The following is a 13,419-nucleotide window of genomic DNA, read 5'->3' as shown; positions in this document are numbered from 1 at the left end:
ACCTTGAACCGGTACAATGTAAACGTACTATTACTCTCTGAAATATAACTTAAGGTACGTTTAAATTTACGAAATCCACTCGATCTCAAATGTCAATTCCATTGCTTATAATACGTCAAATATAATCCACTGGATTTACGAACAGGATTAACGTGACGTATACGCAATAGAATTGGCATTTCAAATCGAGTCGATTTAGTAGTCTAAACGTAGCCTTACTATGATGTGTTAATGTTGTGGATAAAGTCATGTGTGGATTAATTTAAAATCCTAACTGAAATTACAATACTATTAGACCGACAATTTTTTGCTCTAAAAAAATATACATATTTCCAATTTTTTCCGTTGAGCTATATTTTCGAGAGTTTTTTCTTTATAATACAAACTGAATAAAATTGACACATCGATTGCGTGTTATACGAAGGTTCGCCATTTACCAATAATACGCATACACACACTTGATGTACATATTGCTTAATCGTTTGAATCGAAAGTAATCGGTAACCATATTTATAACTCAGTGAAAGAGGAAAGGGAATAACAACACAGGCAAATTGTTTTTGTTTCACGCATACGAAATCTTTTCGACAGGGGAAAATAAAATAAAAACAATGAATAGGGCGTAAGTGTAAATAGCTTTTTTGGTAAAACACTTTAAATTTAATTAGCTTTTCTGTTATTTTTCAATAAGGTTCAATAATCGTAAATCACTAAAACAAGAAAAGATTTTTCTTCAACGTATGAAAGAAAATCCTGATATGGCTTGGGGACTACCAAAAGAAAAAAAGAAAGAATATGATGCATTTTGGGTTAATCTAGTAGCTGAACTCAATGACAATGGACCGCCTATTAAACATATGACTGAGTGGAAAAAGGTAAAATTCACTACATAGGTTATTGGTAACTAAAATGGTTGGTTGCCATTACAACAGTACACATTATTGTCCGTCTTACAAATAAAGACCTTCAAATTTGCAGATTGGTCAGAATCATGGATCTTCCAATTCTCAAAATATATTTATATTTAAGTCTTGTTTTTGTTTTTTTAGACATGGTCTGATTGGAGATCATATGTACGTAAAAAACTTGCCCAGAATGGCACAAAAGCCGTACGCATGACAGATGCAGAAATTCAAGTTGCAAATATTTTAAAATTAATAAAAACCCCAGAAATATCATCCGAGGGAACTGAGACATTTTTATCAAATATATTCCTTGCTGATGACGATTCAGATGACAGTAGATCGTCCGATAGCAATAAGTGTTCTTCGTCGAAACGTAAATGTGAAGCGACATCATCACGGGAAGATCAGAATGATTCGTTATTAAATGACACGAAACGTAAGCGTGAAGCAACACCATCACAAGAAGAACAACAGAATGATACGTTAATAAGTGAAACGAAACGTGACACAACATCACTGGAAAATGATAATGACACCTTACTGAGTGATACTTCAATACAGGAAGACCTAAGAGGATTTCCATTGCCCGAGACAACATTTCCAAGATTTTATCGTGGTACTTCGGACAGTACGTCAAAGTTGGAGAACCGTGTCGCTCGTTGTTTTAAACGCATTTATAATACCTTGGAAGACATTTATAAAATTCAAAAGGAAACAAATAAAGAAAATGAACGCCATCACAGGGTAATGGAAGAGTTATTGCGTGAAAAGAATATGATTAAAATGAGATCGTTGGAATTACAAGAATTGAAATACAAATTTGAATTGGAACAAAAACTAAGTAATGGAAATCATGTGAATGATACAACGGAATAAAATATAACATATATAATTATATATTATAAGAGAATTTTAACTAATATAACTTGCAAAAAAAAAAAAAAAAAATAAATAAAAACTGAAATGAAAGAACTAATTTTATAAAAAAAAACAATTACGAGTTTTTGAATGCCCAAATTATTTTTACCATTATATCCGACTAAAATAATTTCTCACTAAAATAATTGTTCTAGAGCAACTTTAGCTGAAATTTTATGTAACTTGTTTTTATATTTATACTTACTTGGTTGTTAGTTTATTAAATTCAGAAAATATCTTCAATATAGGTGGTTATCTTATAACATATGGTGGTACATTGGATGCAAATACCAAATTTTTCGTTCAATCGAATTTTTATTTGTCAAATATCTTGGTAGCATTTTTTTCCAAATTGAAAAATTGTCGAAATAAAATTAACTAGTTACAATGGAACTTCAAACAAATTGTTCTAGTGCATCAACATTATGAAAATAAACAAAAAAATTAAAAAGTAAAGGGAGTAGTTTACATGACTATGGTAAGTACTAAAGAATTTTGTGACATTATCAATACAAATTATTTATGTATGTACGTATTTTTGGAATTAAGATTCACACAACGATGTTTTAACGATGTTTGGCCCATTGTTCCCAATATTCCTTCTGTTGCATTTCATACAGACGTGATAGCGTACGATCGAAAGCAAACATGAGGAGGATTTAATAGCAGCAGCTGCAATTCAAATACCCCTAATAAGGGATTTTACATCCCTAAGACGTTTGTAATAATTCTAATAAAGCAAACAAAACTAAGATTTAAAGTCATTTAACTTATAAAATGTGTATATATAAAATGTTCTGTAATAATCCAATTATATATTTGTAATTTAATGTATAATATTTAGTACAACAAAACACATTTACATTTACTTTACAAATATACAAAATACAAAAAAGGGAGTCTAATTTAATTTCAAAAAAATGCACATTGTATTTAGTAGGCTGCCACAGGCCCTGCCTTGACTTCTTGCCCGGTAAGTCCTTTGCGAACTACCTTTTCAATATCATCTAATAGACCGGAGGCCCCAAAACGGAATAGGGCTGGCTGCAGCCATTGCATTCCTAATGTCTCCTTAACCAATGTCATCCATGTAATGGCTTCACGTACCGTACGAACACCACCGGCTGGCTTGAGGCCAACAATTTGTCCTGTTTTTCGTTGAAAGTCTTGTATAGCCCATATCATAACCAAACCAACGGGTATGGTGGCATTTACTGACTCCTTACCCGTGGATGTTTTAATAAAATCGGCACCAGCCATCATACAAACCATTGAGGCTTTGTAAACCTAAAAAAATGAAGTGAAAAAGTCATTGGGGTTTTGTGTTTTAAAAATAACAGCATCAATGATTTCTAATAAGTATGTACAATAAATTTCCAAGGAAATGTTACATAGTAATTCATAGTTTTCTCCCACAATAAAAAAATAATAAAAATAAATAAATAAAAGTGTATTAATTTTCTTAGATAATTTTTTTTACTAAAATAACTGCTAATCTGGAAGCCCCACCACCTTTAGCCTAAGACAATTTCCATGTTTGGCAGTTATACAATAAATTTTATTATAAAAATCTTCTATAATTCTTCATACTCACATTTTCCATAGATCCCAATTCACCGATCGCCAAAATCGTTTTCAAATGAGCCTTATCACCACACGCCTTACGCATTTCACACACTTCATCGTATAACTTTTCCCATTGTCCAGTAAGTGCCAGCTGACGATTTATCACTATATCAATTTCTTTGGCACCCGATTCAATGGCAAATGTTATTTCCTCTAAGCGTGTTTTCAAACCATATTGTCCAGTGGGAAACCCGGTTGCCACAGCAGCAATTGGTACATCAGCCTTTAGCTGTTCAAAACAACGGTGAGCATCTGCAACTCGTGCCGGATATACACACACGGCACCAGTATGAATTTGTTTCAGTAAACCAGGTTCAACACATTCTTCCAATAAATGCAAAGGGAATGGGTAGGCTGCTCTATGGCACAGTCGTCGGACATTAGCTTCTGTATCATCACCGGCCAGTGTGGTTAGATCGGTAAGTGTTAAAGCTTTAAGAGCCCAAACTACCTCATTGATACCACTTACCTGGCCACGCGATGATATTTCCTTGGATATTTCTTCCAGTTGTCTCAGCGAAATTGTAACCTTGAGTAGTTCAGCGTCTGCAAAATGTAAACAATGCAAAGGTTTAAAGGTGATGCGGTATTTTAATTTCTCTAATATATTGACATACCAAATGGAAGAATTTTATTAACTTTCATTTTGTTGTAAAGTTTTAAACTTTTATTAGTATTTAGTTTTAAATATTTAATTTCATATATTCTACTTATATAGGAAAAATGTGATGGCTGTTTTCAGTTGGACGTCAATAAAAACAAACACACGTTCGCAATATCGGCTAGTTGTGTATGAATGTGTGTGTGGGTCTTAAATTGATCTTATCATATGGCACAATAGACAAGGTAGAGATCAACGAATTTTTAAAATATGGGGAATACAATTTCACTTCTGGATTATATTAGCGCCGAAGAAGTGTTCACGAACTAAAGAGATTTTTACCTAGCATTTGTGTCTGTTTACTCGGTATTTGGTAACAATTGTTACCAAATGTTAGGTTCGTTTGTTTACTCAATAATTTGTACAAATTATTACAAAATGTTGTTCGTCTACCAAAAAGTCAAAAGAAGAGAGTGAAATGAGAGCAGATTTGACAGTTGTGTTACAGAGTATTTACAAATTCTTACAAGGAAAAATGTACTCAGTAAGAATTTTCTTGTACCATCAGCTGATATTTAATCAGCTGTTTTGTTATGTTTTGTAAACAAACAACAAAATTGTTCTCAAGCAAATTAATTGTTTTGTGAATTTTATATTGATTTTGTATTATTGAACATTAAAATGGATGAAGTAAACGCAAGTATTTCTAAAACAACATCAATTTTCCACTTGCTATCCATTTTTCTAAAAAAAATGCTGCTTTTTTGTTTGCACCAAATTGTTTGTTGTTGTAATCAGTTGTGTCGATACAACCTTTTTACTGGATGTTGTTCGTTTACTTTTTGCAATTTTCTCTCTTGAAAACGAAAAATTCGTATTTTACTTTTTGCAAATTCTTACTGAGTCAATATTACTGGGAAAGTAAACGAACGAACTTATTACTTAATGTTGTCTGTTTACCCAAAAATCCAGTAAAAGAGAGTAATATGAAAGAGCGAGTTTGACAGTTCAACAATAAAAAAACTTACTGGAGTTTGCTGAAAGAATTTCAGATGTTTTCTAGTTTGTAAAATTTTTGTGCTTTCAATTTGAAAATAATTTTTTTTGAATCAGCTGTTTTATGACTAATTGACAAAAAAAAATAATGTGTGTCTCTGTAAGATATCCAAAGATTTTTTTAATTTCCTTGTTAACGTGCTTTTAGTTCCATGTTGTATAAAGAATTTGCAGGGATGCCGTCTGTTTAAATGAAATAAAATTCTCTCTCAGAAAGAAGTTACTGGACAATCTGCAGATTATTTGCAGAAATCTTAGAGTTGATCTTTTCTTCAACAATAAAAAAACTTACTTTTGCAAAGCGTGGTAAAATTAATATTTGTCAGCTGTTTTATGACTAATTGACAAAAATAATGTGCAAGATATGCAAAGATTTTAATTTCAATTCCATGTTGTATAAAGAATTTAGAAAATGAAATAAAATTCGCAAATCTGCAGATTATTTGCAGAATCTTATTGATCTTTTCTCAGTATTATTGCAAAGCGTGGTTTTATATTTGTCGGGCTCGGGATCGATGTTGAGAGTTTCTCTCTCTCTCAGTGGTAAATTGTGAATTGTGTTGGAAAACATTACCACAGGTAGGAACAAAAAAGTACGAAAAGGTACCTAAAATTCTTCAAATTATAATAAATCATAATTATCGAGAAATATCGGCCAATATTTATACCAGTTATTTGCATAAATAATATATGTTATAATTTAAGCGTAAATGTATTCACGAATAATAAAAAAATTAATTTTTGTTTTGGTACGTTTATGTCAATTCGTACCTTTTGTGAACAAAAAGTACGCTTGTTACAAAATTAAAAATAGCGAAACTCTAATTACTCTCTCAAGAGAGAGAAACTCTCAACACCGATCCCGATCCCGACAAATATAAAACCACACAAAGAGAATAAAAACGGCTTATACGGCGTTTACATTAGACTTATTTACTGGGTTAACTTACTTTATGAGGATTTATTTGACACTTATATATTTGAACCTTGAACCGGTACAATGTAAACGTACTATTACTCTCTGAAATATAACTTAAGGTACGTTTAAATTTACGAAATCCACTCGATCTCAAATGTCAATTCCATTGCTTATAATACGTCAAATATAATCCACTGGATTTACGAACAGGATTAACGTGACGTATACGCAATAGAATTGGCATTTCAAATCGAGTCGATTTAGTAGTCTAAACGTAGCCTTACTATGATGTGTTAATGTTGTGGATAAAGTCATGTGTGGATTAATTTAAAATCCTAACTGAAATTACAATACTATTAGACCGACAATTTTTGCTCTAAAAAAATATACATATTTCCAATTTTTTCCGTTGAGCTATATTTTCGAGAGTTTTTTCTTTATAATACAAACTGAATAAAATTGACACATCGATTGCGTGTTATACGAAGGTTCGCCATTTACCTATAATACGCATACACACACTTGATGTACATATTGCTTAATCGTTTGAATCAAAAGTAATCGGTAACCATATTTATAACTCAGTGAAAGAGGAAAGGGAATAACAACACAGACAAATTGTTTTTGTTTCACGCATACGAAATCTTTTCGACAGGGGAAAATAAAATAAAAACAATGAATAGGGCGTAAGTGTAAATAGCTTTTTTGGTAAAACACTTTAAATTTAATTAGCTTTTCTGTTATTTTTCAATAAGGTTCAATAATCGTAAATCACTAAAGCAAGAAAAGATTTTTCTTCAACGTATGAAAGAAAATCCTGATATGGCTTGGGGACTACCAAAAGAAAAAAAGAAAGAATATGATGCATTTTGGGTTAATCTAGTAGCTGAACTCAATGACAATGGACCGCCTATTAAACATATGACTGAGTGGAAAAAGGTAAAATTCACTACATAGGTTATTGGTAACTAAAATGGTTGGTTGCCATTACAACAGTACACATTATTGTCCGTCTTACAAATAAAGACCTTCAAATTTGCAGATTGGTCAGAATCATGGATCTTCCAATTCTCAAAATATATTTATATTTAAGTCTTGTTTTTGTTTTTTTAGACATGGTCTGATTGGAGATCATATGTACGTAAAAAACTTGCCCAGAATGGCACAAAAGCCGTACGCATGACAGATGCAGAAATTCAAGTTGCAAATATTTTAAAATTAATAAAAACCCCAGAAATATCATCCGAGGGAACTGAGACATTTTTATCAAATATATTCCTTGCTGATGACGATTCAGATGACAGTAGATCGTCCGATAGCAATAAGTGTTCTTCGTCGAAACGTAAATGTGAAGCGACATCATCACGGGAAGATCAGAATGATTCGTTATTAAATGACACGAAACGTAAGCGTGAAGCAACACCATCACAAGAAGAACAACAGAATGATACGTTATTAAGTGAAACGAAACGTGACACAACATCACTGGAAAATGATAATGACACCTTACTGAGTGATACTTCAATACAGGAAGACCTAAGAGGATTTCCATTGCCCGAGACAACATTTCCAAGATTTTATCGTGCTACTTCGGACAGTACGTCAAAGTTGGAGAACCGTGTCGCTCGTTGTTTTAAACGCATTTATAATACCTTGGAAGACATTTATAAAATTCAAAAGGAAACAAATAAAGAAAATGAACGCCATCACAGGGTAATGGAAGAGTTATTGCGTGAAAAGAATATGATTAAAATGAGATCGTTGGAATTACAAGAATTGAAATACAAATTTGAATTGGAACAAAAACTAAGTAATGGAAATCATGTGAATGATACAACGGAATAAAATATAACAAATATAATTATATATTATAAGAGAATTTTAACTAATATAACTTGCAAAAAAAAAAAAAAATAATAAAAACTGAAATGAAAGAACTAATTTTATAAAAAAAAACAATTACGAGTTTTTGAATGCCCAAATTATTTTTACCATTATATCCGACTAAAATAATTTCTCACTAAAATAATTGTTCTAGAGCAACTTTAGCTGAAATTTTATGTAACTTGTTTTTATATTTATACTTACTTGGTTGTTAGTTTATTAAATTCAGAAAATATCTTCAATATAGGTGGTTATCTTATAGCATATGGTGGTACATTGGATGCAAATACCAAATTTTTCGTTCAATCGAATTTTTATTTGTCAAATATCTTGGTAGCATTTTTTTCCAAATTGAAAAATTGTCGAAATAAAATTAACTAGTTACAATGGAACTTCAAACAAATTGTTCTAGTGCATCAACATTATGAAAATAAACAAAAAAATTAAAAAGTAAAAGGAGTAGTTTACATGACTATGGTAAGTACTAAAGAATTTTGTGACATGTATCAATACAAATTATTTATGTATGTACGTATTTTTGGAATTAAGATTCACACAACGATGTTTTAACGATGTTTGGCCCATTGTTCCCAATATTCCTTCTGTTGCATTTCATACAGACGTGATAGCGTACGATCGAAAGCAAACATTTCTTCTTCGCCGGTGAAAACGCTTGCTGAGGTATCATTCTATATAGAGAGTTAAACAATTAGTTATAACAATGATATTATTTATTTGTATATATTCCATGTTACTTACCACTGTCAACTTCAGATCGTCCATAAGCATACGTTGTTCATCTGCCAAGGGTTTAGCATCGGATTTATCACTAAAATTAAATAATTGATCTAGAGGAACTTCGGCAGAAATTACAACACGCACACGATTATCGTATAGCGTATCGATTAGTGTAATAAATCTACGCATTTGTGATTTAATTTGCAGCGTCATTTGAGGTACATTGTGTATGAGGACAGTATGGAAGAATTGTCCAATTTGTATATAATCACTACCTCCCAGAGGCTAGAATGAAACAAAAAAAAAAAAGTTTATAAATCTAGAAAGCGAATAAAAATAAAATATAAAGCAACTTACCCGATCGCATAACTCTTCAAATGTACTATCTAAAACTTGACCACAGGTACGTTGAAACGTTAAATCACGTCCAAAATGGGTAATGGTGCGAGGTCGGATGATATCGTTTTCTTGCGAGCACAAAATCTTAAACATTCGTTCCATTTGGGCTTTAGCATCAGTCTTGGACGTACTAAAAACAGAAATAAAAATAGTTTAATATCCGAACAATTAGGTATATCTGAAATTCCACTATGAAAAAAATTAAAATAATTGTGGATTGGTTATTTGGACTCCTATAGGTATAGCCGACTCTCACAGCTCAAGTATCAGTGAAGATTTAAATAACAGATTATATTTAACCAGTTAATATTTTCGAGAGTTGAATGAAATTCTTGACATGAATCACAAAACGAGAGTTGATATAACCCACATTGAATTGTGTCCTTTCAATCATATGTTTAAAAAACGTCTCCACATAATTGACTACTTACACAAAATAATTAGTATCTCCCGATTGTGCAATACGCCTGTAATCCACACCACTATCCAAAGCAGAAACATTACAACGATTCAGTAGCACACCAATAAAAGGTATAAAATTACTACGTTGTAAACCATTTTTGTACAAATCATTTGGATGACGATTACTGGTGGCCACACAAACAATACCCTCATTAAAGAGATGGGTAAATAGACTTTTCAGAATCATGGCATCAGCAATATCGGTCACTTGAAATTCATCGAAACATATTAACCATGATTCGGCTGCAATCATTTCAGCCACCGGCAATGTGGGATCAAATGGCAATGGCTTTTCCGAATTAAAAGCACGATCTTGTGGGCCACGTTCCTGTTTCACCTGATGTATGCGTGAATGAACATTGGACATAAACGAATTAAAATGAACACGTTGCTTTTTGGGAATCTGTAAGAGAAGAATGTAAAAATCTTCGTTAAGCTAATGTTCCAAAACCGGTTTCTGTTTTCCACATTTTCACCTACGTCTACACAGCAGTCATAGAACATGTCCATCAATGTTGTTTTACCACCTCCAACACTGCCATAAATATACAATCCTTTCGGTGCAGTTTCGTTGAGTAATTCGATCTTTGGTGCAGCTTGTTCTTTTTTCAAAAATCTTCCAAATAAACCACCGCCACCAGATGTTTGAGTCTTCACCGGAGTGGGTGTGTAATTCTTTATGGCGTGATACAAATTCTCCAAATCTTGGGTGGTGGCCTTCTGCACTTTATCGGGCAGCAATTTTTTCGATTCAATACGCTGTTCGTAGGCCGTCATTGGTGTCAGGAAACGCCTCGTCATCTTTTGGCTGGGTACTGATAAGAACAGTACCTGCTGGTGGGCTTCCGCCACTATACGCACAGCTATTTTGGACGACAACATATTGGCCGTTGTCACCCTCCTTTTCACCTTAACACGTAACACTAGCTCTTATATAATAAGTTTGTCGTTAAATTCCAGAAATGTGTTGTTATTCTCTGTTCCGATTTTGGATTTCGTCAACTATTTTCCACTAACATATTACATAAATACGCGGGACGATATTCTGTAGCGAAGAAGTGTTTTCTTTTTCCTTCGTTGTTGTGCTTTTTTTCAAGAGCGAGGTAAAACTTTCGCCTCACGGCCGTGAATTTGTTGGCACGTCTGTTGTGTTTCCTGGTTACATTTGGTAGTTTATCAGCTGTTCTAGAGCAAGTTTTCTTTTTGTAAATATAAACAACGACAGCTGTTGTCTTCTTCTTCTTCTACTTCATGTATATGTTAACATATGTTAACTTCACCACAGTTGAGGTGGATTTTAAAGTGGCATGAGGCACAACATACAATGTTGCCACTTTAATGTGAATAAAATAACTTCTGGGTTATTCCTGTAGATTTTTGTACGTGTTTAAAATTTTTATATACCTCTTGTTATTATATCATGCAGAGATATAATCACAAGAGGTAGGTTAATCGTAGCTGCTGATTACAATTTTTCTTGAGGTTATGTCAAAACAATAACTCAATTTACATGTGTGTATATAATGCCTTGAAAAATATAGAAATAAATTAAAAATATTTTCAAATGCAGTTTTAATTAAAATCGAGTGTAAAATGTTTCAGAGTTTTGGGAAGGAATATTATAATAATTATATTTGTAACCCCATATTGTGAAAAAAGCTTGAAATTCCATTCATTTTTTTATTTAATAAAATTGTAAAAATATGTCAAATAAATAAAAAAAATCTGTTTAATATGTCAAGACATTTCACTAGATTACCGTTTTTTTAATTTTGTCATGTAATACTACCTATATTATTGTGACATGCGTCTTCAAAGAAATTTAAATAATATCTGGTTCTGTTTGCCTTTTCAGTAACATTTACTCAGTAAGTTCTATTTCAGAGAGTAAGCCGTTTTTATTCTCTTTTGCAATAATAGTACGTTTACATTGTACCAGATTTCGTTTACCCAGTGTGTTTCAATTGTCAACTCCATTGAATACATGCTAATAAATCCTCATAGAGTAGGTTATCCCGGTAAAAAGTTCTAATGTAAATGCCGTATAATACTGGGAAAGTAAACAGACAACATCCAGTAAGATTTTGTAATATATCACACAATTACACTTAAAATTCTTGAAAAATTCTTGTCCAAAAGTGATTCAAACACTCAGTCCCCGGATTTTAATACATAAAGGAACTTATGGAGTCTTTTGGAGAAAAATATTACAAGCCATAACATCTTAAGCATACCATGTTTGAAAAATGCTTTAAAAATTTAGACATCTTACACGAAAAACTCGTTAAAATATATGCCGGCAAGGTTGTAAAAGATATAAGAAGATATCATGCTAAGTAATACCCCAATACAGTATTTTTCGGTTAATTGCACATCAAAATTTGCACAAATTTTAGTTCAATTAACCGAGGAACCAATTATCCGAACCCGCTTATTTGAATAGTTTGTTCAATTACAGCAATCACGTATAATTTGAACTTCAATGTCAAATACAAATTACGCTTTCTCGCAGTTTTCCCTTAGCAATAAACATATGTTTTGAACTAGACTTTTTCACAAATTATGTCAAATATGTATGCAAAAAAATGGCAGATTATTTTTCAATTATTATTAAGCAATTAACCGGTGAAAAGTAAAAGGAAATTTATTTTTGATGACATGAATTTTGAACCAATTAAGCGGGAAAATCAATTAACAGGGTTTAATTATCCGAGAAAATTTACATGTATTTTCCTATGAAATATTTTTTGTCCCATCATGTGGTTCAATTAAGCGTGGAAACCAATTAACCGTAGGGTCAATTAACCGAAAAATACTGTACTTAGTATTGGGTTAATACTTCACATTGATATTGTTTATTTTACTGCATAAATTTTATGGCATGTTTATTATAAAAAATCCAAGTGAATACTTTTGACTGTGACTCACTGTACATAAAATCGGACGAAAATATATATGGGAGCTATATTAGAATCTGCACCGATCTTTTCAAATTTCAATAGTGTTCGTCCATGGGCCAAATTTCATCAAAATCGGAACATAAATGCGACCTGTACTTTCTTTAAAAGAATACATGGACGGACATGAATAAATCGACACAGAAAGTGATTCTATGCATGTTCTCAAAAATAACCATGGGTCTATCTCGTTTCCTTTTGCCTGTTACAAACATATGTACAAAGACATAATACCCTGTACCACAGTGTAGTGAAGGGTATAAAAATAACATTTACACCTAATGTTTTTTTTATTAAAATTTGTTATTTGTAATCTCATGCAAAAGCCACCATGTGCGGAGCCTTGATAAGATGTTTAAAATAAGTTCTTGGTTTTGTTATGTTTGTTATGGTTAGATATATGTAGTCAAGTGACTCAACTAATCAATAGGTCTTCCCTGATTGCTTTTTACGGATACGTTTATTTACAAAACATATTTGTAATATTAATAAGCAGGTGGGTAATGTCATATATGTTACGAATGACATCTTCGTAATTGGAAGAAATTTTACATTCATTGATCTTCCGCCACGGAAGTTGTCTACAAACATGGTTTGGACGAGGTTTTGGTCAAAAATTGTAAAATTTGCTGTTTCTTTAAGACCTTCTGTATCGTCTCTTCTTGGCACTAAGATGTACAAATGCAAACATAATCCTCCAGCCGTCACATAACTAAATTAGTTGCACACCCAATCAAACTACAATGCACACTGCCCGTCGTTCCCATTATTTCGATCGAGTATTGTGATCAAAACATTCCATTCAAATTGATCAAATTCCATTACGCCGACTTTGGGTAGCCAACTTCGTACCGTACTGCTATTGGGTAATTCATGTACTGTATAAATCGGGTGAAAATATATGGGAGCTATATCTAAATCTGAATCGATTTTACCGGAACTTTGCACACATCA

The 13,419-nt window shown here is 32.3% G+C and overlaps 4 protein-coding genes across 4 annotated transcripts; 2 read left to right on the top strand and 2 right to left on the bottom strand.

The window, feature by feature from the left end:
* Positions 1-611: 611 nt before the first annotated feature.
* Positions 612-1,781, top strand: LOC133334468 (uncharacterized). Its single transcript, XM_061542761.1, has 3 exons — positions 612-622; positions 692-875; positions 1,050-1,781. Exons 1-3 carry the CDS (start codon positions 612-614, stop codon positions 1,779-1,781), a joined length of 927 nt encoding a protein of 308 aa, XP_061398745.1.
* A 975-nt stretch (positions 1,782-2,756) lies between these two features.
* LOC133334466 (deoxyribose-phosphate aldolase-like) lies at positions 2,757-4,094 on the bottom strand. The gene is made up of 3 exons (XM_061542760.1): positions 4,067-4,094; positions 3,418-3,995; positions 2,757-3,110 (listed from the first exon to the last, which is right to left on the bottom strand). The coding sequence occupies exons 1-3, from the start codon at positions 4,092-4,094 to the stop codon at positions 2,757-2,759; spliced, it is 960 nt and encodes a 319-aa protein (XP_061398744.1).
* Positions 4,095-6,700: 2,606 nt separating this feature from the next.
* LOC133334465 (uncharacterized) lies at positions 6,701-7,870 on the top strand. The gene is made up of 3 exons (XM_061542759.1): positions 6,701-6,711; positions 6,781-6,964; positions 7,139-7,870. The coding sequence occupies exons 1-3, from the start codon at positions 6,701-6,703 to the stop codon at positions 7,868-7,870; spliced, it is 927 nt and encodes a 308-aa protein (XP_061398743.1).
* Positions 7,871-8,474: 604 nt separating this feature from the next.
* Positions 8,475-10,583, bottom strand: LOC133334464 (putative ATPase N2B). Its single transcript, XM_061542758.1, has 5 exons — positions 9,989-10,583; positions 9,478-9,911; positions 9,005-9,176; positions 8,669-8,932; positions 8,475-8,598 (listed from the first exon to the last, which is right to left on the bottom strand). The coding sequence occupies exons 1-5, from the start codon at positions 10,388-10,390 to the stop codon at positions 8,476-8,478; spliced, it is 1,395 nt and encodes a 464-aa protein (XP_061398742.1). The 5' UTR covers positions 10,391-10,583; the 3' UTR covers position 8,475.
* Positions 10,584-13,419: the final 2,836 nt, after the last annotated feature.

This window comes from Musca vetustissima, unplaced genomic scaffold, assembly GCF_032173495.1.
Source record: "Musca vetustissima isolate MV318-11 ecotype Yass unplaced genomic scaffold, APGP_CSIRO_Mvet_v1 utg20446, whole genome shotgun sequence".
Taxonomy (NCBI): domain Eukaryota; kingdom Metazoa; phylum Arthropoda; class Insecta; order Diptera; family Muscidae; genus Musca; species Musca vetustissima.
This window is presented reverse-complemented; position numbering and strand designations above follow the sequence as displayed.

Coding starts and splice junctions, on each gene's coding strand:
- LOC133334464 (XM_061542758.1), bottom strand. CDS start 10,390: ATGTTGTCGTCCAAAATAGCTGTGCGTATAGTGGCGGAAGCCCACCAG. Junction 9,177..9,477: donor GGAGATACTAATTATTTTGT/GTAAGTAGTCAA, acceptor TTCTGTTTTTAG/TACGTCCAAGACTGATGCTA. Junction 8,933..9,004: donor TTGAAGAGTTATGCGATCGG/GTAAGTTGCTTT, acceptor GTTTCATTCTAG/CCTCTGGGAGGTAGTGATTA.
- LOC133334468 (XM_061542761.1), top strand. Junction 876..1,049: donor ATATGACTGAGTGGAAAAAG/GTAAAATTCACT, acceptor TTGTTTTTTTAG/ACATGGTCTGATTGGAGATC.
- LOC133334465 (XM_061542759.1), top strand. Junction 6,965..7,138: donor ATATGACTGAGTGGAAAAAG/GTAAAATTCACT, acceptor TTGTTTTTTTAG/ACATGGTCTGATTGGAGATC.
- LOC133334466 (XM_061542760.1), bottom strand. CDS start 4,094: ATGAAAGTTAATAAAATTCTTCCATTTG. Junction 3,996..4,066: donor TAATAAAATTCTTCCATTTG/GTATGTCAATAT, acceptor TACATTTTGCAG/ACGCTGAACTACTCAAGGTT. Junction 3,111..3,417: donor AATTGGGATCTATGGAAAAT/GTGAGTATGAAG, acceptor TCATTTTTTTAG/GTTTACAAAGCCTCAATGGT.